General features: G+C 38.4%; 2 protein-coding genes across 4 annotated transcripts in view; both read right to left on the bottom strand.

Annotated features, from left to right (window-relative positions):
- The window catches only part of tuft1b (tuftelin 1b), a 30,413-nt gene extending 30,040 nt beyond the window's left edge, over positions 1–373 (bottom strand). The window contains exon 1 of the mRNA XM_047384458.1: positions 210–373. Coding sequence (XP_047240414.1) covers positions 210–320 — 111 coding nt within the window. The 5' untranslated portion in view covers positions 321–373. The remainder of the gene's footprint in view (positions 1–209) is intronic.
- A 3,336-nt stretch (positions 374–3,709) lies between these two features.
- cgnb (cingulin b) overlaps positions 3,710–26,379 on the bottom strand; it is a 38,207-nt gene continuing 15,537 nt past the window's right edge. Inside the window, exons 5-21 of one of the 3 annotated variants that reach the window (XM_047383093.1) lie at positions 25,762–25,859; positions 24,307–24,439; positions 24,007–24,219; positions 21,009–21,157; positions 20,594–20,620; positions 16,212–16,332; positions 15,722–15,934; positions 15,425–15,523; positions 13,792–14,052; positions 13,538–13,708; positions 10,858–11,019; positions 10,602–10,691; positions 10,414–10,497; positions 10,216–10,334; positions 8,285–8,393; positions 6,330–6,493; positions 3,710–6,198 (exon numbers count right to left, since the gene is read on the bottom strand). In XM_047383093.1, coding sequence (XP_047239049.1) covers positions 6,096–6,198; positions 6,330–6,493; positions 8,285–8,393; positions 10,216–10,334; positions 10,414–10,497; positions 10,602–10,691; positions 10,858–11,019; positions 13,538–13,708; positions 13,792–14,052; positions 15,425–15,523; positions 15,722–15,934; positions 16,212–16,332; positions 20,594–20,620; positions 21,009–21,157; positions 24,007–24,219; positions 24,307–24,439; positions 25,762–25,859 — 2,316 coding nt within the window. In that variant the 3' untranslated portion in view covers positions 3,710–6,095. The other 2 variants (XM_047383095.1, XM_047383096.1) reach the window with 2 other exon arrangements.

The raw sequence follows: 26,379 nt of genomic DNA on the forward strand, positions 1-26,379 counted from the left end.
TTTAAAAGTTGCTTAATCTTTTTATTTCAAGTTTAGCTTATCTAACCCAATGTTTTCATGTAGTTTTTTTTTTTTTTTAATGTTATTTTAACATTCTGTTGAATTAAAGCAGAATGTCCAGGCTACAGGCCTAATCATGATGCAGGGAATAGATTCACGACAAGAACGTCTTCAGTCTTGATCATTTCTAAGACTAAACTGTGTCTGACCTCAGGGGGGCTGATGGCGCCTCCGTCCGGCAGACTTTTGACGTTGGTGCTGCTGAACAACACCATTTTGTACTCAGACGCCTGTCTGATCTTCTTCCAGAGGGATCCCATCAGACGTCCCTCTTCATTTCGTCCTCTTCCCCACCATTGTCTTTATGAAAGCTATACCCCTTACAGTACACATTACAGGATCCTGCAGGTCTTCTGCCTCCTATGCTCTGTAGCTAATTCTGTGTCGAACCTGCAAATAGGATAGAGAGCTGTTTAATAAGAGCCCTGCAGCATGTCAGGTGGCTCACTTGTCACCTCCCGTTAGGTCTTTGGATGAACTCGCTTATCTTCAGTGGCAAATGGCAGGAGATTTTCAGAAATACAGAATTTAACAGGGATTTTATCACTTAATAAACACGTAGATAAAAATATTAAAATAAACCAACGCTTCAGACGTTCAATCCAACAGGGGTGCTATAACATCAAGTCCAGAGTCATGTAAAATCTAGAAAACAAGCACCCAACAACCATCCTTGTTCATTATTCTTCCTCACACTGTGGATGGCATCGTGATATTCTGCTTTATGTCTTTGTTATAGCCTCTAGTTTTTTATTATTCAAAGACATATTTTTACAGTGGCATCCACATAAAAGGCAACACTCTTTCTCCGTCACTGCAACACAATAAGTTATAAATAAAGCACCGCCGCTTTGTGTGAAGAGCCACATGAGATGAATAAAAGGAACACATTCCTAAAGAGTTTTTTTGAAGCCCAACCCAAAGTAAACCTGCAAAGAATTAACTTAAATAAATATATTTATGTAACTACAAAAGGGAGCTCTTTAAGGACACCTGATGACCTCTGTGTAAAACAGAGCTCTTTCTCACTGTAAAAACCACTGCATTATAACACATGGTTTTCCTATTTAAACTAAAGATTCACTGCTCACTGGACGTGTAATGTAAAAAAAGACAGGAGAAGCTATGAGAAGGGAAACCCATGGGAAAGTCACGGGGAGGTCAGGAGAAAGACAGGGTAGGCTGGAAGAGGTGGAGTCAGCTAGTGGCTTGTTGTCTTCAGTAATTACAGTAAACCATCTGAGGATTACAGGCGCTGTGGAAAACCTGGCTGCAGCTAAAAGAATCCCACTGCTGGCTTGTTTGAAAAAGCTCTGCGACACTGTTGCCTTAATTAAAACAAAGGGTATCAAAGGGTTTTAATTCAGTCATTTGGGACAGTAGATATGTGTTTTTAATTGGATTTGAGTGACAGTTGCCGTGCATTTTTAAGGTAGTATTTGATAACTTGGAATAGATCTGCCTTGTTTTCTGTTATGTTCGGTTTGTGCTTTTCAGACACAACTTGAAGTGATTTTCCTCAGTAAAATTATACATACCCCTTGTATGTTTCTTGCGCAATTTGTCACGGTCAAAATTATACAAGTATTCAAAAGTTATTTTACAAATAAAAATCTACTTTGTAGAACTGTATTTTCTGTGATCACAGCTGCAAGTCCTACTATGTCTCCACCTGCTTTGCACATCTAGAGTGGATGGAAAGCATCTTTAACATAATTTTTCAAGTTTTTCCACAGATACTCAAATCTATTTCAGTCTGAACTTTAACTAGGCCATTCTAACACAATAATATGTTTTGATCTAAACCACTAGCAGCTCTGGCTGTATGTTTAGGGTTATTGTCCTACTGGAAGGTGAACCTCCACTCCAGTCTCAAGTCTGAGTCTCTAACAAGCTTCCTTCCAGGATTATAGGTATGCAGTAAACTGCATCCATCCAGCAAACACCCCCACAGCATGATGCTACCACCATCATGTTTCACAGTGGGGATAGTGTGTGAACCATGCATAGAGGGTTTTGCATGTTGGCCAAAACATTCAATTTTGGTCTCACCTGTCCAGAGCAACTCCTTCCACACATCAGATGTATCCTCTACATGTCTTATGGCAATCTGGATTTATAATGGTTTGCTTTTAAGAACTGCTTACTTCTTGCCACGCTTCATTGAAGTCCAGATTTGTGAAGTGCATGACTGATAATTATCCTGTCAACCGATTATCCCACCTGAGCTGTGGATCTTTGCAGATCCTCCAGAGTTATGATGGGGCTCTTGTTAATTAGGTACAAGTAGCTCGCTTAAATCAAATGTTCTATCACAGAAAATCCCAATAAAAGACACTGACGAAAAAGGTTCAAGGCATATAAATAATTTAATAAGGTGCCTTAAATTATATGAAGAGCCTTCATGACTTTACACCAAACCTGGGTTCATGTACTAATGCACATATTTCAGATACTGAATACCTTTAATTTAATTCCTAAAGACAGACATTCTGTAAAATACATTTTGACACAATCCAGCAGGCTTTCTGTCACATGTAACAGCAGGAGAAGAGATGGTTGTGAAACCTGAAACCTGCAGGGTTGCGTCTTGATCTTTTATTCCCTGTATCACTGTGAAGGTGAGAACCTGCCTCTGGTTGGGTATATTTCCCACTTTATCCTGAGCCGGTTAGGTCTGCTGTCAGTCTACGAAAGATTGCTGGAGAACTCATTTTTAATACATGCAGTTATTTTCTCTTCACTTCTGTTTAAAAAACTGTTTTCAATCAATCATCAGAGAACCATATTTGGGAACTTTCTGCTCTTGAGAAGAAGCAACCACATTGACATTGGTAAAAATGAAAATAGTGTTGGAAAAACTGCAAGTGCACTCTTGCTAATTTTAGAGTATTAAGGAAGGAAAGTAACAGTGAGGTGTTGTTAATAAAATACACAAGATTGATTATTAGACGCAACCTCCTCTAATGGAAGCAGTTTGCTGCCCTGAATTATACAAGCAACGCCAAGATGGAAAGACATCAGCAATGACCTTAGAGCAGTGATTATTGCTGCCCATCAGTCTGTGAGGGGTTTGTAAAGGCATTTCCAAACAATCTGAAATTCATAATTCTACTTTGACCAAGATTAATCACAAGAGAACAATATTCTTACCAGGAGTGGAGGGGTGAGGAGTTGGGCCTGCTTTACAGCCACAGAACCTGGGCACCTGGCACTCATTGAATTGACCATGAAAATATCTGTGTACCAAACTTTTTAGTGTCAATTCTGGGGCTTTCTGTCAGACAGCTTAAGCTTTGTCCAAACTGAGTGATCGGCAGCGCAAATATCCCAAACACAGTTGTAAATCTACAACAGAATGGCTGAAAAAGAAATGAATCAAGATCTTGCAGTGGTCCAGTCAAAGTCCAGAACTCAGCTCTATTAAAGCAGTGTAATGGGATCTCAAGAGAGCTGTGCAGTCACAGCTATAATGTGTGCATTATAGCTGTGCTCTTATATAATTGTACAAGTTCCCTGTGCAAACATGCTAAAATGCCTTGGAAACCGATAAATCCCATATAGATCCTACTGAAAAAATGTTCTGTATTTCACACAAGGTTCAAAAACTTTGGTTAAAGTTCCTTTAAGAAAAATCAAGTTTACCAACTCATGAAAAACTCATTTTAATTTAATAGCATTCTTACATATGATCTTATAATAAAAGCATCATAAGAAAATCAGAAACATTCATAACAGCTAGGTGCAAAAAAACAAAATGTGCTTACAAAAATGTCATAATGGGTCCTGCTACAGGAATGCACAGAGCAACATGCAGGCAAAGGCAAGCATGTGAAACACCATCTAAAATCATTACCGCAACTATAGAGACAGAACACGGATGCTGCAATGACATGACAGCAAGTCAAACCGTGAAGCTCAATGTAAGGCGTCAGTAAAGACACAGGATGTACATAAACATATGTACAGTAACTTAACATTTTTACCGTTCCAAACAGACCATTACACACAATTACCGTGAGCATTAAAGTCATTCATTTCGCGGCTTTAATGATGCATTTGAACCTTTGTTTGTCCCGGAGGAAATGACAACACCATATAAATCCAGTGATTACAAAACAAAACTAGATTAGGTGTGACAGTTTGAATTTATTGTGGATTTTTCTCTAACCAACAAAGCGTTAAATTATACATACTGGCTCAGATATATACATACATAGCACCAACATACTGTATTATATCCATTCTTCCTGCTAGAATTGGAGGAGTTAAAATAAAATCTGTTTCCTGACACAAACTCTGCTTTTATTGACCGTCCTTAAGATCAAGGATAGGGTTTTGAGAAGGTCATTCCAGAAGCTCATTGTTCATCTTGTTCATTAAAAACCAGTTTGATGTGTCTTAGGGATCATTGTTCTATCAACAACCAACTGTGTCCAAGTTTACATAATCTGACAGAAACTGTCCTCCTTTACATGAAAGAAAATATGTCCAGCCATGGAAAAAAGACAGCAGCGCATCTCCAAAGCTCGACAAGATTCTTCATGATTTTATCTTGCAGATTTGCACAAAAAAATTAAAATCATAAACTTTCTGAAAGAAAGCCTTTATTTTCAGGACTTGTGCCAGGCTGACTTGTTGCTGCTTTTCTTTTGGCTGCTCACAAGTTGGGTATAATTATCAGAAACATCCCAAGATCCATAGTGGTGGAAATAATTGCAATATTGAGCAAGTCACTAATGTAGCACATTAAATTTGTCATTCAGTCAGTTTTTCAGAAATGGACTCAATCTGACATAAAAGGAGGATTTGATGTTTTTTTACCAGATGTCTGTGAACACATCTCCATCCGGAACTAGAATGGCAGTAATGGGTAATCCATTTTATGTGTGTTGGGACTGTATTCATTGACATCAACACACACAAGTTAAGATTCTGAAATTTCCTCTCAATTTGGCTCTCCAGGTCTGTTTGGTGTTGTTCTGTAGGTTCTTTCAACTATTTCATTGAAGCTCCATTGCCTACTTTATAATCTGTGTCATTGTCAAGCACGGCGGTGGCAGTGGTTCTGATGCCTGTATAATGAAGGAGGAGGACTAATGTGGAAAGCTTGGACACAATTGGGTGATTTAATAGGACGATGATCCCAAACACCTCTCGCCCATAGACTGCTGGAGATAGGCACCAGCTCCCCCGTGACCCACTATGGAATAAGCGGTAGAAAATGACTGACTGACTGATGATCCCAAACACCTAAATTGGGTTTGGAATGGCTAAAGCAGGCTGATGTTAGGCTTCTGGAACAGACCGGGTTTCAAACAGATTATTAATTGGTGGACTTTGGTTATAAGTCAGAACCAAGCCCGAGACCAAGACCCTTTTAAATGGCTACAAAAGCAAAAATATATATATGTATGTGTTGTATTGTCATGCATTCTGTAGAAAAAAAGGGTTAAACAAAGCAATAATGCCAAAAAATGATGACATTCAATGGAATGTGTGTGTGTAAACTTCTAAATATTTCATTTGTGGTTGAACATAATTATTTGTGGCTAAGAGCTGTATTTGTGGTCAGTGATAAAAACTTATACATGGAGATGTTTATTTGCTGCTGCGTGTCCATCTGATTATCTTTAGGAACAGGTAACAGGCCGTAAAAAAGAAGAAAAGTTCACATTAAACACAAAGACATACGTGGAGCTGCAAACGAAGAATATAAGTTATCATTCCAGAGTTCATATATAAAACTTACGGGGCTCTTTTTGGTTGTGAAGCAAAACTGACCCAAACACATAAGAGTCGCTCTTTTTAAAAACATGCTGCGAATCTTTAAAAACCAAGACAGATAAAAGACATTTCTGAAGGAATCATAATCACAGCATAGGGGAAGGGTCAGACAAATCTGATAAATCTGTTCAACCTGCTACTGCAAAATAAAAGATCTTCACAGGTGAGCCACTGATGCCCTGAGATCTCTGCTTTCCCTCTTGTCCTTTTTTTTTGCTAGCAGGTATTTATTTGTGGTCGTCTCCTGCTCAGGATGGAGGGTTTTTACTGCCATCATAGAAATCGTCCTCCTCATCGGAGCTCAACGTGGACATGCTCAGAGCTGTGCGATGAGTCTGCTGCAACTTACGCCTGAGAGGATGCAAGCAACAGAAAAATCAATCAACACCAGTGTAAGTTTCAGCTTACTGGATCTAGTTGTTAGAGAGGGCCATCTAGTGTATAGAAGTTTTTAAAATCTTTGCAGTACAATTGAGACCTACTTCAGGTCAGTGTCCAGTGCTGTGACTTTGGCCTGGAGTGCTTCCTGGAGCTCCTGCTGCTCCTCCAGGTCTCTGAGGACCTTACGGCGGACTCCTTCCAAGCGCTCCACCTCCCCCTCGCTCTCGTCCAGCTGCCGCTTCAGGGCTTTAACACGAAGGGTCAGCTGGGAGGGGGAAGAGGAAGGGGGTTAAAGGGGAACAGAGGAGGTTAAAGGTGAAGATGTGGGTGGCTGGGAAGGACATGAACAGTAGGTGCACGGTTAAGGTGTCAGTAGGTTGGGACTGATGAGGGAGAAACTGTGACTGATGATGTGGCAGCAGAAATATGTAAAACCACGACAGGTCAGGGGTCATTCTGGTGACTGAGGAAGGTTGGGGTTGGGTTAGGAGGAGAGTAGAAAGTAAAAATTTTATTTTACTTCTTTTATATTTATAAGAAGCCATGCTTTCTTGTAATCTTTTAAAGTGATCTCCATCAACATTTCCAAAAGTCGTGGTCTGAGGGTCTGTTAAAGTTTTTCAGGGAGACCTTGGGTGTTTTTTCCACAAATGTTTCCCTAATATTGCGCCCGACCAAAAAAATAAAAAACAACAACAAACGAACATAAACCCTAACCTTGATAACAACAAGGAAAGTGACCTAGTTAAAGTTTTGGAAATAACAAAACTTATTTGCAACAGATGACCAAGGAGATGCTTTATCATTTGAGATTTCAGCTATTTGTTCTTTGACATGATTTTATAGCAGCTAAATTACAGTTTAGGTTTAGTAATTTATTTTATTGTTTCATAAATTCAATCCAACAAGTAGAAGAAATTTTGTCTCTGTGACAGAATGCAATTAGCAGGGTTAAAAAAATATTGAGAAAGCAGTGAAAGGCCATGGAAAAAAAAAACTTGAAAGACATTTTAAAACAAGAAGGTTTGCGAATCAAATTCTCTTTATATTATAAGAAAGTGAGTCTCCTTGGAATAAAACGTGAGGAAATTAAAGATTACTCAAAGCCTTTGCACTGTATTGTGGAATGTTGAAAATACAAATTATGAATTACAACACAAATTAAAACTAAATTTGTTCAATAGGTTGCAAGTCAGAGCCAAAAACTGAAGCAAAATACAAATATCAGATTTTATTAATGTATATCTGCCTTGTGTTTCTGGGGCATACTGCCTTTCCACGCATAAATCTTTATAACATAAATCATTTAAGCTCCAGCTTAACCAGGCAGTCACAGTCTGTGGCATGAATGTCCCAACTTGGAGACACCACATATACCACACATACAACATTTCTATAAAATCTGATTAAGATTCACTCAACTCGGCATATTAAATGCTTACAGCTACTGAAAGAGCAGGGGACTTGGCCTTATTTTCTGATTATTTCAGATATAAAAACCCTAACTTCCACTTAGAGGCACTCATAAACTATCTACAGAGCATTGACCTTTTAGTCCAAGACGGTCAGGTTATCATAAGCATTGAAAATGATGTTGACATCGCAGCAATAGAAACCTATTCTGTCCTGACAGAGTAACACACTGTAAATTTTACACCCTACAACCAAACACATAAAATATACAGAACTATGTGACAGGACAAAATGCTCTATTTACTATGTACAATTTATTTCCTTTTAGAACATGATTTTAGATATACCAACATCCATGCGAAGATGAGAAAGAGTGTGAAAGCAGCCTAATATTGGATTTAAACAGTTGAATCAAGTTTTTTTAAAATCTATTATTTACTCATGCAACACATAATTACCTCCACCAAGGAGGTTATGTTTTTTCAATTGAGTCCATTTGTCTGTCCTGGCAACTTTACGGAAAACCCTACAGATGCATTCTTATGAATTGTTTTATCAGTGATGTGTTCTATGTGTCAGTGACCTTAAAGGTATGCAGTCTCTCACTGTCTTGTTTGATTTGGACCAAAGCCTGAATATTTACCTGATCCCGCTGCTCAATATGCTGGCTTCTCTCCTGGTCTAATGTGGCATTCAGCTCCTTCAGTTTTCTCTCCATTCGTCTCAGGGAGGCCTGGATACTCGTCTTCTCCCTATAAAAAGGCAAATGACAAATGGTTCAAAACCCCAATTTGGAAGTGGACCTTAAAATGTGGTTTACTAAAGGATTCTTTGGGGTTTATTTGTTTATTGTTTTGATATTATACAGGAAGTGAGGGGATTTTTTAGGGGTGAGGAGCCCAGGAGTTTGAAAAACTGTTCATGATCCCTAAAAAAGCAAATGAATTTAAATTTAAATTATTAACTTGTAATAAAAGGATAGACTGGATGTTATAATGGGCTGTCTTCTGTTAAAGTGTTTTTTAATAAACTGTAATGCTAACTTTGTTACTTCAAATATTTCGTTAATGACCACAGTTTCCCGTTTCTGTTAGTACCATTGAAAATGACATTAAATGACAATTAAATGTTTAAAAACATAAAACAGATGTTGATGTCCAACAAAGATAACCTGAGCAAACACAAACCCCAGTTTTCAAATGAAGATTTTATTTAGGACCAGGCTGTAAAAGTCATTCAAACCAACCTGGCCCTATGTAAAAATGTCCTTTTCTACTGTTTCCACATCTCGCATGAATGCAGCAGAAAATTATTGTGAGAAAGAAGTCCTAAATTTTCAAAATCACCGTTTTTTTGGTTCATTGGTGAAAACGTCGTAATCAGAGATTTAAAAAAAATGATGAGATAGCAGCCTACTTCATGGTTACCAATTATCGCTATCGGCGCTAGAAATTACCACCGCAGAGACGCTTTTATTTGTTTTTTCCACATTTTTCTTATTTTATCTTTTATAAAGTCAAGAAGGTATGACTGACAGGAAACAGTGAAGAAAAAACAAGCAGCAACTGTTTTGGGAGGATCTTCCTCCAGGCTTTGTTGGCTTTTCCTGTTTTTCAATGTAAACTTTATCGCCATCTACTGGCACAGCATTGATCTTACAGCTTTTTGAACTCATTATTTTCTCCCTGTTTAAAAATGAAGAAAACTATCAATTAAATAAATAGAGTAAATAGAGTTGGGTGAATTATGTGCTGCTGTTGACATTTAGGAGTGAATCTGTCTTACCAGAAGCTTTTTTCGTTTAGGGCGTCTCTTTTATTCAGTTTTGTTTGTTTTAGTTTTGTACAGTTCGGAATTTTGGTGAATTATTTTTAATAAATTAAAGAGATTAATTGAACTAAAGATGCTGATGATGATTACACTGCATCAATCATTCATTTGTTGTAAGGCAAAAAATTAATAATCAAGAATGCATTTAGTCATTAAAATGAACTTGTTAATATAAATTATTTCCTGTTCTCATTCATTCATTCATTCACTCACTCACCTATTTATCTGGTAATTTATCCATTCGCTTCCTTATTTTTAGTCTAACTACAATGTTTATGATTTATTTTTTATTCCATTTGTTTCCCTTCATTGCATCTTGAAATATTTTCTACCATCCACCCAACTTTCTCCACTCATGAGTGGCATCTAAGCTTCAGCTACGGTTGGTTCTAAGGAACTAGCAGTTGCAGTATTTGTACATGCCTTGCAACATTTGTGAATAAATACAAATAATAACTTATTCACTTAATATGTCTGTTAATTGTGATTTTCTTGTTAACAGCTCGAAGCTGTGTCCTGTACTAGTTTGTTCTGAGCTTTTATTTCATTACAAACACAATTTATAGATTTTAAATTGGTAATCTCCGATCCATTAGTTTTATTCTGACTATCTTGCTACACAAAAACAAACCATTACTTTAAGAGTTGATATACAGTTATGTAAACTGATTGAAGTAGTCTCCTAGGAATCAGATGACTTAAGGATGAGAAGAATTATTTTTGACCTGTTAGTTTAAGTTGTACCTTTCTTCACTGCGGAGTCTCTCCTCCAGCTCCTGGATCTTGTTTTCCAGCAGGGCGATTCCAGCTGTGTGTCGGGTCTGTCCTTCCATGTCAGCCAAGCGTGACTTCAGCTCCTTTACCTGTGAGGAGAAGAATATCATAATTAAAACAGTCCTGCTTGAAAAACTGTTAATCAGCCCTGAGAAGATCTGGGGGTACCTGTCTCTCTATAGCGCTCTTGTCCATTTCCAGGTCATGTCTCTCTGAGCGCTCCTGCATCAGCTCTGAGCGAAGCTGGTCCACCTGAGTGGAGAGAAATGTAAACAATCAGCAGCTAGAGTTAGTAGACTGTTCAGACCTCCATGCCTCCTGCTTATTTGCATGTATATTCAAATGTCATTCTGCACCTGATCTCTGCTTCTGGTTATGCGATCATTCAGCAGCTCCACACCACTCTTCTCTTCATCTAGCTCGATCTCCAGTGCCTTGATTTTATCCTGTGAACAAGTTCAGACTTACAGGCAAGTCTATGCTTCGTCTCAAACACATCTACTCATTATTTTAGGTGTGAACACCAACTGTCCAACAATCCACGTAGCCCTGATTTACTCCCATCTAACTTTAGACTCCACCTGTCATGACCTTTGACCACAGAAGTCTCACCTCCAGGCCCCGGATCTCCCGGCTGCGGTCAGAGTGCGAATTCTTCTCGGATTCCAGCTCATTCTCCAAGTGTTTTAGCCGGTTGTTCAGTAGATCTCTCTCCAGCTGAGCACTGTCTCTCTCCTCGCTGCACGTCAGCAGCTCCTTCTTGAGACGGGAAACCTGGAAAAGCAAATCAAAATTTTGTTATTTGTGAAATCTTACAGGATTCTCATATTATATGATTCCCCGAAGCTGACCTAAAACGTTTATTTGTTCTTCTAGTGTTGAGTAATGTATGATCTAGAGTTCACACTAAGTTGACCTAAGTGGAGTTTGAACCCACTGGATCCAAAGCACAGCACCTATAACCACTGTGCAAACCCTCCAACTTTTTTTTTTGTCCCCAATCAAAATCTACTAATGAATGTAGGAACACAATGTTTAAAAGAAGTATCAGGAGAAACCAGCATGGAAAGACAAACCCCTGCAAGCTTTGCAAAAATGATACTGAGACAGTCCAACACATAACAGCTGGGTGCAAGATACTGACAGGTGAAGCGGACTTCGGTTCCAAAACCGAACCGATAAACAGATGATGCCTAACCAACTTGACAATGAAGAAAACAATAAAGTAGAGATAGATGTATCAATCGCAGGTGACAGTTCTGTCAAAAAGAAGGAAAATGAGAAGTTCAAGAAAAAACAAGGGCTCAAAGAGCAAATAGAGAAGTTATGGAGAGTCAAGGTCTCAGTGGTGCCAATGGTCATTGGAGCTGTAACCCCAAACTAGGGAAGAGGCTACAGCAGATTGCAGGAACAACTTCTGAGATCTCTGACCAGAAAGGTGCAGTCATAGGAACAGCTAAGATATTGTGAAGGACCCTCCAGCTCCCGGACCTCTGGTAGAGGACCTGAGCTTGAAGTGGAAACCCCAAGTGAAGTGTTTTTTTTAGTTGATGAGAAGCTAATTTGAGATAAAAAAGCAAAGAGAGAAAACAAAGAACAAGTATTTGATTTTGCAGGTTTTCCCACTTCCAAAGCATGTAGAAGTCTTTAATTTTTATCATTGGTACTCTTCAACTGTGAGTGACTGAATCTAAAACAAAAATCCCCCCAAAAAAATCACATTGTGTGCTTTTTAAGTAATTAATTTGCATTTTATTGCATGACATAAATATTTGATCACCTAACAACCAGTAAGAATCCCAGCTCTCACAGGCCTGTTCTCTGCTCATTACCCATCAAATACTTGTTCTCTCCACTGTAACTAGTTTATCACTGGCAAAATGTGAGGCATCATTATCAATATGAACAATTTCAATTAAACAGCGACAGCAACTGGTCTGGTCAGAACTCAATAATTTAGTGTGTTAAGTAGAGTAAAAAAGTATGCAATATAGAGGTAATCATGTCCTCCTTCCAACTACAGTATTTGTTGGAAAATATTTTCTTGCATTAAATTTTTAAAGAAATAAATGTTTTAAATAAAAATTAAAATGTAGGGATTTTAATCTAGAGTATTTTTCATAAAAGTTTAAACAACCACCAAAACAAATACCTGCACAAGCCTCTTAATGCAAATCCGCCTTTGGTTAAGAGAGATTGGTTGCAGACCTTAAAGGGCATATATCATATTAGAGCTTAAAAAACTTAAAAACCTTAAATGTATAAAATGAATAAATTTAAATCTGCCTTTCCATTGTTTTTAAAACAGATTAGTAAGTTTGTAACACACCTAATTGACACAAAAAGCCTTCAGAGTTGCACAGTGGCATAAAGACAAAGACAAAAAAATGGTTATTTTTCTTGAAGAAGTATATTGAATGGATCTTGAGCTGCACACAGAAAAAGGATTAAGAGATTTCCATTAAAGTGAACAATTACAGAGGAGGGATTTCTCTTAATAAACCAAAAAATAGTCTCTCTGTTGGAAACAGTTTCCCCCCCAGGATTATGAAAAAAAACAACATTTGATTTAAGGACAGGAACAACCCAAACCGGAAGGAAGGAAGAGGATATAACGCAGTTTATGACTTTGGCTCGACCAGGGAGTCAACAGCCAGACCACACAAAGCCAGACAAAGTTGGTTAAGCTTTTATTTGTAAGCATAAAGTTTTCAATTAAGAAAGTACACTCTTCTAGAACAATTTTTACTTTTTGTTTCCTTTGAGAGTACAAAAAATAACCTCAGAATAGCCTTTTGAGCACAGTGAAACCCTCAACAATAAGTTTAAGGTAAAAACCTTAATGTTTGAAAGGGATCACATTTAAATTGATCTGCTTTCAAACAGTTTCTGTCTCATACACTGTTGGTTTTATCATAATTTTATGCTGCGCCATCTACCAATCTCATATTTATTTGTTCTTACTCATTTCCAAATCTTTTACCAGTACTGTCCGATTTGATTGATTGATTTGACTTATATGGACTTTGCTTCATCTGCCAGAGAGGAGCAGATGTGTTTTGGGTTATGATTCCACATGTTCTTTTCTCTACTTAACCTAAAATAAGTCATTAATCACAACATTAACATTTTTTTAGCATGTTTTTGAAAACCTAAATGTACATCTTTTTTTTAATTTTTTTTTACAAAATGATCCTCAAAGGTATGTTCATCATATAACAACGGTGAAAACATTACTTTTGTAAGATGGTTTTCTTTTATGTGATTTCTACTAAAACAGGTTGTTCCTGACCTCTTCCTGCTGGGCCTTCAGGTTAGTCTGAGCCCTTTGAAGCTCAGCCAGCCTGTCCTTGTTGTTACGCTGCGCCTCCAGCAGGTCCTTCCTCGATCGCTCCCTGAATTCTTCCAGCTGTGTCTGCAAGGTGGCCACCGACTGACGGGAATCTCCCATCATCATCTCCATCTGACAGCAGGAGGAGAAAAAAATAAGCCACTGAAAGCTTCTAAATGCATTAGAATCATAATTTAACCCCCACACACACTAACCTCCTTGTTAATCTTCTCCAGAGATCGGTCCAGCAGCCGTTTCTGCTCCTCCAGGTCGCTCTTGGCCCGTTTCAGCGCCTCCCTCTCCAAGTCTCTTTCCTCCAGCCGTCGGGTGAGTTCGTCCCGCTCTTTGTTCAGGCGGCTGGAACCTCTCTTGGCCTCCTCCAGCTGAGACTTCAGGGAGCGGTTCTCATCTTCCAAGGCTTCCAGCTCCTCTTCAGCATCAGAGCTGCATGGCACACTGGACTGAAGCCTTGTTTGCTAAACAAGAAAACAAAATACTTGAAACAGTTGGATCTACAACAGTACTTTGAAGAAACCTGCATAATATGAGCTACAACAACATTTAATTTCCTTTTTTTAATTGAATTATTGGTGTAATAGGAACTAAAACAAGTATTAATTGCGCATTTTTTTAAATGTGTATGGAGTGCCCTTAAGTTGCTATTCTTCTAAATCACTTACCGCTGCAAGTGGCAATGCCTTGCAAAATTAGTCATAGCCTTTTAAGATGTTTACATTTTCTCACAAAAAACCACGTATTTTATCAGGTTTTTATGTGGTACACCAACACAAAGTAATGTGTAATTGTAAAGTGGAGTGCATCAACTTAAACACACCATGCCCATTGTGAATAATGGTAGTTGCAGCATCCTGCTATAGGGATGTATCTCATCAGAATTAATAGGAAGATGGAGGGAGCTAAATAAAGGACAATTCAGGAAGAAGACCTGGCTGCAGAAGACTGGAGCAGAAAAGAACCCTAAACATATAGTCAGAGATTTGATTAAATAGTTTAGATTAAGGATATTCAGGTGTTAGAACGGCCCAGTCAAAGTACAGACCTAAATCTAGTTTAGAATATATGGCAACCAATTTATTTTCCTATTTTGCAAAGAAGAAAGGATAAAAATATTCAGTCTCTAAAGATATTTTTTCGGCACTAGTGGCCTTTATTTTTAGACAGTAGGCAGACAGGAAAGAGTGGTAGAGAGAGGGGGAGACATTCAGCAAATGTCGCCGGGTCCGGGACTCAAACTCGGGACGGCTGCTTCGTAGCCTCCATATATGGTCGCATGCTTAACCCCTACACCATCAGCGCCGCGCCCAAAAATGTTCAGTCTCTTGACGTGCAAAGTTGTTAAAGCCAAATGCCCTTCACTAATTTCTTTCCATATTTTGACAACCATTAACCCTTTTCCTCCCATTTCCCAACTATGTTCTACTTTGTGTTGGTTTATCACATAACATCAAAAATAAATAAACTCCTGTTTTTGGTTGTAATGTGACAAATTATGGAAAGGTTCAAGAGGATTGAATAGTTTTTCAAGGGTCCATAAAAGTCAACTTCATTTGTTACCTTACACTGAGAAATTTCAAGCATTTGCTCAGCAACAATAACAGGATTAAGACACGTTTATGCAACATGTTGCTTTTGAAATAAACATGGACAATAGCACACATCTTATGCAAATTTCTCTCAGAAGGATTATTTTCTAAGCTTAGTTTTGTCTGGATATGATCTACGCCATGTTTCTAGGCGGAAAATAGAGCCCATGTAGGAGTTACTTCTTTTGTTTCTTATACAACTATTTGGGTTTACATAATTTTGCATTTCTTGGTTGTTTAGTACCATCCGGGCCAGCCTCTCTTTAAGGCGAGTGTTTTCCTGCTGTAGCTCCTGGTTGGTGCCGCTGTCCACCACAGTCTTTCCTGTAGATGTAATAGTTGACTGCAGAGAGGAATGGGAAAAAGTTGGGAAAAAAAACAAGTTAAACTGCTACTTTTGAATATTTCTGCACCTGTTGGCACTTATTTCTTTTCTGTTTTGTAAAATATACAATGAAAGAGGCCCACTTTTCTATCCTTAAAAATCTTTATAACAATGGCATCAAACTCATCTGTCCACAGAAACTAGATGATGCTTCACCTCCTTTGCCCTCTCGAGGGGCTTTTCCAGCTCGGTCTTGTCTTTCTGAAATTGCTCCTTCAGCTTGCTAATCTCTGACACAAGCTCAGCCTCCTTCTCTCTGCTCGCCTTCTTCAGGGCTTCAAGTGTCCTGGTTTTCTCCTCTGTCTCACCCTTTTGTCTCTCCAGATAAGTACGGGTTTGCTTCAGATCGTCATGGCAACGCCGAAGATCCTTGGGATATATAAATCAAAGATAGATAATGTGTTCGAGTAAAGAGGAAGGTGCCAAGGTGCATAACAATGTGTTTCACACAAGCGATTTTGTGTGCATGAAAGAAAATAAATAAATAAAAAATCAAGCAAAGGAATAGGAAAAAAAAACATTTTTGTTGAGCTGGGGGCAGATTTGAAAAAGCAAACAGCTTACTTTAAAACAAAAAAGCAAACGAGACGAGTTCACCCACACAATGCGAATAACCATTTAGCTTCATGACTGCTGCCTGAATTACCTCTTTTAAAGAACTGGTATCGTCAGACACAGGCTTTTCCTTCTTCATGGAAAGCCATGATTTCTGAAGATCCTTTAGGGAGTCCTCAACCTTTTCCTTCTCCAAATGAGACTTCTTTAGCCTGTGGAAAAAAGGTGACGGGCGTTTATACAACGCTACATCCCATAAAGCTATTAGGAAACATTTAAACATTTAAACTTCGACTACGCCAAAACAAATTCCTTGTATGTCCAAAAACGTACTTGGCAATAAAGCTTTTCTGATTCTGATCAAACAAACAGAATGGACCAATCAGCCAAAACATTAAACCCGACAGCAGAAAACAGTCACAATAAGATATAGATACAGCTTTAGCTATCAAAACTTACCAATTTTTAAAAACTTTTTTAATTAAAAACACAGCATACAACAAATTCCAGTCATTTTATTTTATTAAACTAAGATGAAGCCAAAAAGGAAATGTCCCATGTACAAAACTAAGCACAGCTTTGCTGTTTCCTTAGGATTTAGGAGAGTAATAACAGCCAAGTAATGCTGGGCAAATGTACCTGATTAACTGATCCTAATCAGTGTAACTACCTATAAATGGCTGCTCTGGAGTATACAGGTGTGTGTTAACACAATGCCTAGGTCGAAATAGATCAGCGGTAACCCCAGAAAAGCAATTGCTGCTACCTATCAATCTAGGAAGGGTTAAAAGGCTGTTTCCAAACAGAGTAAAGTCCATCCATCTACAGCGAGAATGATTATTCACAAGTGGAAAACATTTAAGAGAACTGACAATCTTCCCAGGAGTGGATGTTCAAGCAACTTCACCCCAAGGCCCAATTTTGCAATGCTCAGAGAAATTGGAAATATCCTAAGTTATCTTCCTTATACTATCCAGACCTCAGCTAGTGTGTTTAAGTTCTTGGGAGCCCATATAGAAAAAAAAATAAACTACTATGGCTTGCTTGGTAGAGCTGTCAGGTAAAACCCTCTTCTTTCTAATAAAATACTGCAAACAAACTTAGGTTTCCAACCTGTGTCTGAATTAACTAAAAGACTTCAGGAGGATTGTGCTTTGGCAAATGAGATGAAATGTCCGATTAAAACAGACCACAGCATATCAACACAAACACCTCATATCAACACTCTAGCACGGTGGTGGAGGGGTCATGATATAGGATTGTTTTGCAGCCACAGGACCTAGGGAAGCATTATATTCAAATATGAAGGCAACTATCTGACCATTGAACCAAAATGTGGGCAGCAGCAGGAAAATTATGCCAAACAGCAGTACATTTCAAACAGAGTGGCCGAAAATGAAAACAATTGGGGTGTTTCAATGGCCTAGTCCATGTCCAGACCTTTATTTTGATGAAAAGCTTTGGACCTTTGGAACAGAAATTAATGTCAAACCTTAAGCAAAGTTTTAAAGCATTGTGGGCCAAAACCCATCCAGTAACAAGATAAAGTCATACAACAAAAAAGCTGAAATCATGCAGTTAGTCTTTCAAACGCAGTTTTCCACTTTGGTTTCATCTGTATTTATTAAATAGTTATAGGGGCTGAATGTGAACACATACTGAGCATGTGAGAGCAGCTGTATACAACCCCAATTCCAATGAAGTTGGGGTGTTGGTATATGTAAATAAAAACAGAATGCAATGATTTGCAAATCCTGTTCAACCTGCAATTAAATACACTCAGATAAAGGATTTAATATTTAAACTGATAAACCTCATTGATTTTTATTTTGCAAATACTTATTTTGAATTTAATGCTTTCAACACTTCTCGAAAAAGCTGGGGCAAAGGCATGTTTACCACTGTGTTACATCACCTTTCCTTTTAACAACACTCAATGAGTGTTTGGAAACTGAGGACGCTGATATTTGCAGTTTTGTAAGAGGGATTCTTTCCCATTCTTGCTTGATGAACAACTTCAGTTGCTCAACAGCCTAAGGTCTCTGTTGTCATATTTATTCATAATGCACCACACCTTTACAATGGGAGACAGGTCTGGACTGCAGGCAGGCCTGACTGAAGCCAGGCTGTTGTAACATGTACAAACTTTGGCTTGGAATCACCTTGAAATAAGCAGGACGTCCCTGAAAAAGACGTTGCTTGGATGGCATCAGATGTTGCTCTAATACCTGTATGTACCTTTTAGCATTAATGATGCCCTCACAGATGTGGAAGTTACCCATACAATCACAGATTTTGAACTTTGTGCTGATAACAATACAGAGTTTTTTTTCCTTTTTGGCCCGGAGGACAAGATATCCATGATTTCTAAAAACAATTTGAAATTTGGACTCGTCAGACCATAGCACACTTTTCCACTTTGCGCCAGTCAATGCCAGATGAGCTCAAGCAAAGAGAAGCAGTGGTGTTTCAGAGTGTACTCCATTGGAATTGGGGTTGTATTACAGGTCTTCTTGTTATCACTTTAAAAAGGGGTTTGAACTGTAACTTCTCCAGACAAAGTATTGTTGAGTCACATTGGGACCCACGTTTGTCACAACAAGTCCTAAAGATGCTGACCAGAGTAACCTGTACATCAAGTGAACGGCCAAGCACATAAAGCCTGCAGACTCCATGTAATGGACCAGGTTCTGATGGAAGACTTTTGATCCATGAGTCAAGTATGGGCATTCACTCCCCACTCTAACATCATAGTGGATCATCACTCTTCAGCACAGATGTAATCACTAACTGCAGTGGCCTGTTTAAAATGATACTAGACAAAAACTTGAACATGTTACTCTGAACCTAAACCCAATCAGTCACAGGATGTGTTCACGGTTCAAAGGACCTTCTGCTGCTAAGATCCATGTTTCTATCAATAAAGGACACACAGTTAACAAACCAACATGCATGTCATATGTGTGACTCTCCACAAGCTAAATAAGCTAAAGAGAAACATATGAATGATGAATGTTTTAATGCTGTGGCTGATTGTATTGAAACCAAACTTCAAACCCCCTTTAAAAGCACAGCATCCAAGGTTTCTCTTTTGTTATAAAGCACACTTCCTCACATTAAAAAGTTTTATAATCAACTAAGAAGTATAACAAATGTATTTAAAATGAACAAATGTTATAACAGAAAGGAAAGAAAAATGATTGGTCACAAATAAAAATGATTTATAAATCAACAAAGCTGTGTTTGAAGGCAGACTTCTCTGTAATACGATTGGGTTTGTCATTGATATCAGCCTCCTGTTAGTAAGGGTTCGTTGATCTAATGATCAACACGGACACGGCGCTCTTCACACTTACCGGCAACCCTGGTGAAAAAAAGCCTTGCAAAAAATGTCACACTGAAAATGTTAGAAAACTCCAACCTTTATATCTTAAGTGGAGGAAAAAGATTTACACAATCCAGGGCGCAACATTTATTTATTTATTGTAACTGAAGCATTCTTTTAAATTTATTTTTTGAGTTATTGTCTTTTAAAGTCGATCAGTGTCTGCAAACATTTAGATATGGGGTATAAAAATGATGTGACACAGAGGCCCATTTCTTTTAGCCACTCTTCAAAAAGAGAAAGACAAAAGAACATGGCATTCAAGGAATGGGGAATTCTGTTGATCTTCATGAGTAAGGCTTTGGCTATGAGAAAAAAGGCTTTTACAGTCTTACCATCAAAAATGTAAATTTGCAGAGTTTGCCAAACTCTACTGGGAATCTAAACAGTTCCCTTGGGTCAGATTTAACTTTTCAGCACTAAACGTTCCAGATGCATCTGGGTTATTAATATGAGGGGAAAGGCATCTAAAACTCACTCTTAGGTACAGTAAAGGATCCATGATGCCATGGGCCAGTTTTCCTCAGAAAGGCCCTGGGAACTTCCCAGTTTGAGTGCATGGCACCACGAAATGTTTGAAATACCAGAGCAGTTCAAACAGAAATCAGGTGGCTTCTGCTGGAGAACTGAAATGATGGGTTATGGCAGAATGTTTCAGGAAAACAATGATTCACCAGACACAAAAACAACGTTCTTTCATGGCTGTCTCAGTCCCCAGATCTAATTCAAATACAAATCACATGGGACGAGATGAAAAGAGGTCTTAGTGCTGGTCTTCATGCATAGAGGGTCTTACAAATTAGTGACAGCTGGGGTACCGAATCTTGTAGCATCAGGGATTTTGTTGAAAAAAACATTTATTGACTTGGTATTTTTACCTCTTGCTGTATAAATAAATTGAAATAAAAGCCTGTATTTTCTATTTTTTCAGTGTGGGACACTTTTTACACATTTCTACAATGGTTACAAAGTGTGGAGGGTGCTTAGCATCCGATGGGATTTTCAGGGGATAAGTCACAGGTTCTGATCAAAGTCGTGCTAAATCTACTCAAACAAAAACAAAAGCAGGACAGATTTTTCTCTCTCACGTTCTGCTGCTGGACTGTTCTCGATTCCTGCCAAATTAAAAATGAAGTCAGAGATAAACAGGATTTTCAAAGGCCTGAACAAAATAAATACATGTCTTTTCTAATGTTTGATGCTTTGCGAAGATGGAAACAATTGTTCTTGCCAAGTAAAACGTATGTGATCACAGGTTTTCCTGCTCATTGTAATGGTAACTTAATGTCTGGTCTAATAATACATTCATCTTTGTTTTGAAGATATTGTCAAAAATATTCCAACATCAGAACTGGTTATCAGCCAGATTTCTGTTGGAACATCTTTATATAACACCCTAAAATACAGTTAAAATTGGTTTGTCACCTTCTCACAATGAAAACATTTAATATCTTTGTTGTGCATTTATTTATTAGCATTTAATTTTGATTCAGAGACACTAACTCTTCTTTGGTGTTGTGCAGCTTCTGCGTGGTCGCCTCCAGCTCCGTCCTCCACCGCTCCCCCTGATCTCTGCTGCTCTCCAGCTCCTCCTCCAACGTCAACAGGGAAACATTCACCTTCTCGCGCTCCACCTCAATCTGCTCCTGTGACTGATCACATAAAAAAAAAAAAAAACAACAGATGCAAAAAAAAATCATGTATTTTTAGTTTTAATTGGGACATGTCGAGTTGAAGCTATATTAGTATGCATTCTAAGAGTTATGCAAGAGGAAAAACATCATGAGATAACAAACAAATGTGTTGTGGTGTCATTATAAACAGCAATCCAACTACTTTTATCCTGCTTCTGCCAAATAAATCAGCTCATCATAAAAAAAGATTCTTGCAGTCAAGCTGCAGCTTTCTCACCCTGCTCTTTAGTTGCTTTTTATGATACATCCGTTACCTTTTCTAGGATATCAGTATTAATCTATTCCTGCACATTTTCTCCATACTGCAAACTGCAGTTCTCCAAAAATACCCCACCAATAGAATCAGAAACTTTTATAAAAGAGAAAGTTTTCTATTGCAATTAGAGCTTGCAAAGTTTTCTTCTCACTCTGTCTCTGCTCTGACCTCAAGAGACCCAGATATCTGCAGTTTGAATGCTGTGAGCGAACTGATGCGTTAAACAGAATGATGAGGAAAAGCCTGGATGTATAACATGGCAGATGCAACATCAAAGCCAGAGCTAATATCCTCTTAATAAGTCATGCAGACCATAGACTGCCTGACAGGTAGAACCTGACAGTTGTCTCTAACCACAGCACATGTGCAAAAAGATGATCTGAAACAGTTTTACTCCGACACACACTGATGAGATGAAATCTGTGCATTATTAATTGCGATTGCGGCGCTGAAGCTTTTCAGACACAATTTACTATTTTTAACCACAAACTAAGAACAGAAATCAGACCACCATGCGCTTATCTAGTTAACAAATGTTAGATGCTTTTTAAAGTTTTGCAATTAGCTCACTGTCTAAAAAACCTAAAATAGAAGATTAGATACTTTGCTGTAAAACCAAAAAATGGTCAAAGAAATTACAGCGAGGAACACATAGTCAATGAAACTGTGGCTGACTCACTCAGATATAATTTAGGGATGAATGTAGCTCATTAACTCTATTAACGTAATACTTATCCTCCTGTCAACCTGTTGCATATCTGCTTTCATATGAAAATACATGATGTCAACTAAATATTTCTACACATCTGGCACCGTTGCATACCTGATCTTCCAACTAAGCCAGGCTGTCAGAGATTTATTTGAACATGGCTGTACTTTTAGCTGCTTGAGCATTCCAACACTGAAACTCCAATACACATATTAGGCATTATGTTATAAACATTTGTCTAATTGTGTTTTGCATCAACTGAAACCTACTGGACTCCTGAAGGTACCTGGCACCAAGATGTTAGGAGCAGAGGTTTTACGCCCTGTAAGCTGCAAGATGTGGATTCCCATGCATCCTACGACAACTGGATTGGGTGGATCAAAACAAAACCTCAAATTCATTGCTGAGCTCCTAAAACCATTAATGAACCATGTTTTATTTGAGGCAGAGAGAATTATATTGCTAAAAGCAGGCACAGTCATTAGGGTGTACTGTTTCATTGAAAGGGTGTACATGGCCTGCAGCAAAACGTAGGTAGACAGCCTGCGTCAACATAACCACCACAGGGATGATGGGAACCAAGATTTCCAAGCAGCCCAGTGCCCAAACAATAACACAATCTCCAGCGGCTTGCCTAATATATCCCACCCACTGAAGGGAAACAAAACAGTGTTATTCACTTCTCCTGTCAGTTGTCATAATATTTTGCCTGATTGATGTATAATATCACTGCTAAGAAATATACGTAAATTCTAAGCAAATGTTGCACCGCTGACACAAAAACATTTATCCTCGTGCTACACTATGCAGACACTCTGTCTGCACTGATGAAGAGTCAGGCAGCTTGACAATGAATGCTTTAAGCGGCTGAGATACCAGAGGAGTTGGTACTGTCTTTTCAAAAAAGAACTTAATAAATATTTGACCACTTGGGGCACTCAGACTGTGTATAGAGCATTGAGCTTTCAGTCAAAGATGGACAGACGATTATTAAGTTTAAAAAATGGTAAAGAAATTAGAGGTGACATGAAGACAAAATTAATTTACCTTGTCCTGATGCAGCAGGATGTTTCAGAAAGTTTTCTTAAATTCGTGTGGGATTAGACTTTTTTGGAAATGTCATATGTGGCAAGATAAGAGGCAGAGGGACCATAGCCTAATATTCGACCTTTTTTTGTTCAGTCTGAATAAACGCCCAAAGCGTCACACATTTTACTTGAAAGCTGAGGCATTTTGGTTAAACTGAATATATACACATCACCCTTTTTTATTCTAATACAGTCGGAAACAACACAAACAGAAAAGTATGAAGACCGAAACATTCATACCAGATCTCAGATCTATTAACCGAAATATTCTGGTGTTTTGGCAATTTAATTTTCACCCCTCGATGTTCTTGTTGTTCCAGACGGGTCCCTATTGAAGAGACTAATTAAAAACAGTTCCTCCTGATGATTCAGTTGCACACATGCTCTCATACTTTATCTTTACTTTTGAGTTTGATCACTTTTTAAATAATAAGCCTGAGCTCTTACACACAGATCAGTTGCTAGCAAATATTTCTTTTTTTGTGTAACTTGAAGTATAATATCAAGCAGAATGTCCTGGTTTAATGCTTGTGGAAATGGAAGAGAAGGAAATATATGTTGATAAAGATATAAACCTTTAGGGATGTAAATTTAGGTTCTGCAACAGGTGGCTGAAGAGAGCTGCTAGAGCTGAAATAGATTTTGTTATCGATACACTTTGGGAAATGCCTGCAGCACAGCAGTGTATGGGATTTTTATGAAAACATCCTCCATCTTATGAGCTAAAACAAAATAATGGTTGCCTGACAATCACCTGGGTGAACTCCTCCATGGATTTTCTAAGGTTCTTCATGTCCTGGCTGAACTGCTCCCTCAGGGCCTCCATCTCTCGGTCATGGCACTCCACCTCCTCCTTCAACGCCCCCTTCAGAGCCGTCAGTTCACGCTCTCGCTGGTGGAGTACCTCCTCTTGGCGTTGGTATAACATGGCGGCCTTGGCCAGCTGGGCCTGCAGGTTCATCACGTCCTGCAGTAAGAAAGGCCACAGATAAATATGCCTTGGACAGAAGTGTTATTTAGCATTAGCTGGTGTTTTATTGCACAATGTGCGTACCGACTGAAATGAGTCTGACGGCGGTAGGTTCTCTGAAACCCTCCTGAGTTCTTCCTGAAGCTGAGCCAGCTGATCTTCCTGAAGGTGCAGACGGGACTCTGCCACCTCTCTGGCCATTTTCTCTGCAGCAAGTCTGTAGATAAACAGCTCATCAGTTTTTTAGCTCTGCTCTCAGAGTAAAGCCACTTGGTGTGGCAATTGTTTCATCGTCTTTTATTAGTATTTTAGACACGTGTTATGGACAGGGATGTCTTTCTTTAAAATATTCTTTTTCAAGGACAGACTGACAGATAGCTGACTTTCTACAGTGTTTAGAAGCGTATTCATAACTCATCAACTTGTCCAAATATTACCACAATAATACCACAATCTTTAAATCTTAATTTGTTTGAGATTTTATGCAATAAACCAAGACAAAATAGTCCATAATTGTGAAGTGGAAATCTGAAGGTGCGGCCTGCATTTATATTTAGGGTATTTAGGGGTTAAGGAGTAAGAGGGTCTGAATAGATATGCACACCAAATTTGTCATAAATCAAATTGAAGACCATTTTCCCCAGCAGACTGTGGCTCCGTGGGTTGAGTAGTAGTCTTGCAATCAAAGTGGTAGTTGTCATTTCCAGCTTCCTCCTGCCTTGTCAATGTGCCCTTGAGCAAGACACTCAACTTCTTGTTACCTACGGATGTGTGCTCGTCAGTGAGAGGGACTTTAACTTAAAGCGCTTTGAGAGGTCAGCATGACTAGAAACGTCCTACATAAAATCGGTCCATTTACCATTTCACTTTCACTTCACAATTATGCAGTACTGTGTTGGTCCACCAGGTTCAATAAAATAGAGTACATTAAAATTTACTAGGTAATGAATAAAGGTATAAAAAAAAGTTATATATTAAATGTATGAACTTCCAATTGTATTTAAACTATTATTATATAGAATAATTTATTCAGATTTCTATACTGGTTGTAGCAGCACTTTTTTTCCAGAAAAATAAATATAAACAAATTGTGTTGGCAGAAAAAAAACACCCTGAAAATATATTGGTTTTCTTATGGCTTGAAAAGATCACAGTACATCTACCGTCGAACAACCTACCAGGGCTCGTACTATGAGGCTACTACCACCACGCTGTTCATTACTTACAGTTTTCTTGCTCATGCTAACCATTGACCATCCAACGATGAACGGTTGTCTGTCAGTTTCGTGAGGACATTCAAATTAGACTTCTTGAGGTTTTTTGATTTGTACCCAATCATTTAAAACGATTTATTCTATTCCATTTAGAGCACCCAACTGTTTAAACTAACGGTATTAAATTAAACCTGTGCACCAACATCTTGTTTTGTAAATAAGTAGCTGCGTTCTCTGAAACTTCAATACTGCTGTAATGTTATGGACTATGGAAGAGGACCTGAGCTTTGGACTGGAACATTAGAAAACAAAATGGTTCCCTTACTCATCCTGTGCCTGCTCCAGTTCTTTCTTGTAACGTTCGAGTTGCTTCTGAAGGTTTTCAAGTTTCTCCTTTTTGATGCTTCCATTAGATCCTCCCGTCTGCACAAAACATTCACAGAAAATAAGGATGAGGTTCAGAGTGAGACAGAAAAAGCAGCTCAAGGACAGTGAGGAGTGAATATATTCTACAAGAGGGCTACCGTCGACCTTGCAAATAAATTATAGGCTCTGTATTATTTTTAACTTTTAAAAATAATTTAAAAATTAAACCTTGCTTGGTTTCTTTGCCCTAGTTTTTGACAGTCCAAAAACTCTTTGGGATAAAAAACCTTGCCAGTGTGCTCAGAACAATAAAAAAGGACCACTGTGACAGCAGAGCCGGAGAAGCGGCTTGTTCACCGCCCACTTCACTCTGCTGTTTGGAAGAAGTAAAGCAGCCATAAGCTCAGCCTGCCCGTAAAACCTCTGTCTTTATCCTCCTACACAGTCATTACAACGAAGCACATACAGATGAAGACAAGAGAGATGAAGAGAGGCTCGCAGATGTTTCTGTTCCTCTCATTATTTATTTATTTTTCCTTATCAGTAACGGATTACAAAGAAATATTTTACACAGATT

Source organism: Girardinichthys multiradiatus, chromosome 13 (assembly GCF_021462225.1).
Source record: "Girardinichthys multiradiatus isolate DD_20200921_A chromosome 13, DD_fGirMul_XY1, whole genome shotgun sequence".
Lineage (NCBI taxonomy): Eukaryota > Metazoa > Chordata > Actinopteri > Cyprinodontiformes > Goodeidae > Girardinichthys > Girardinichthys multiradiatus.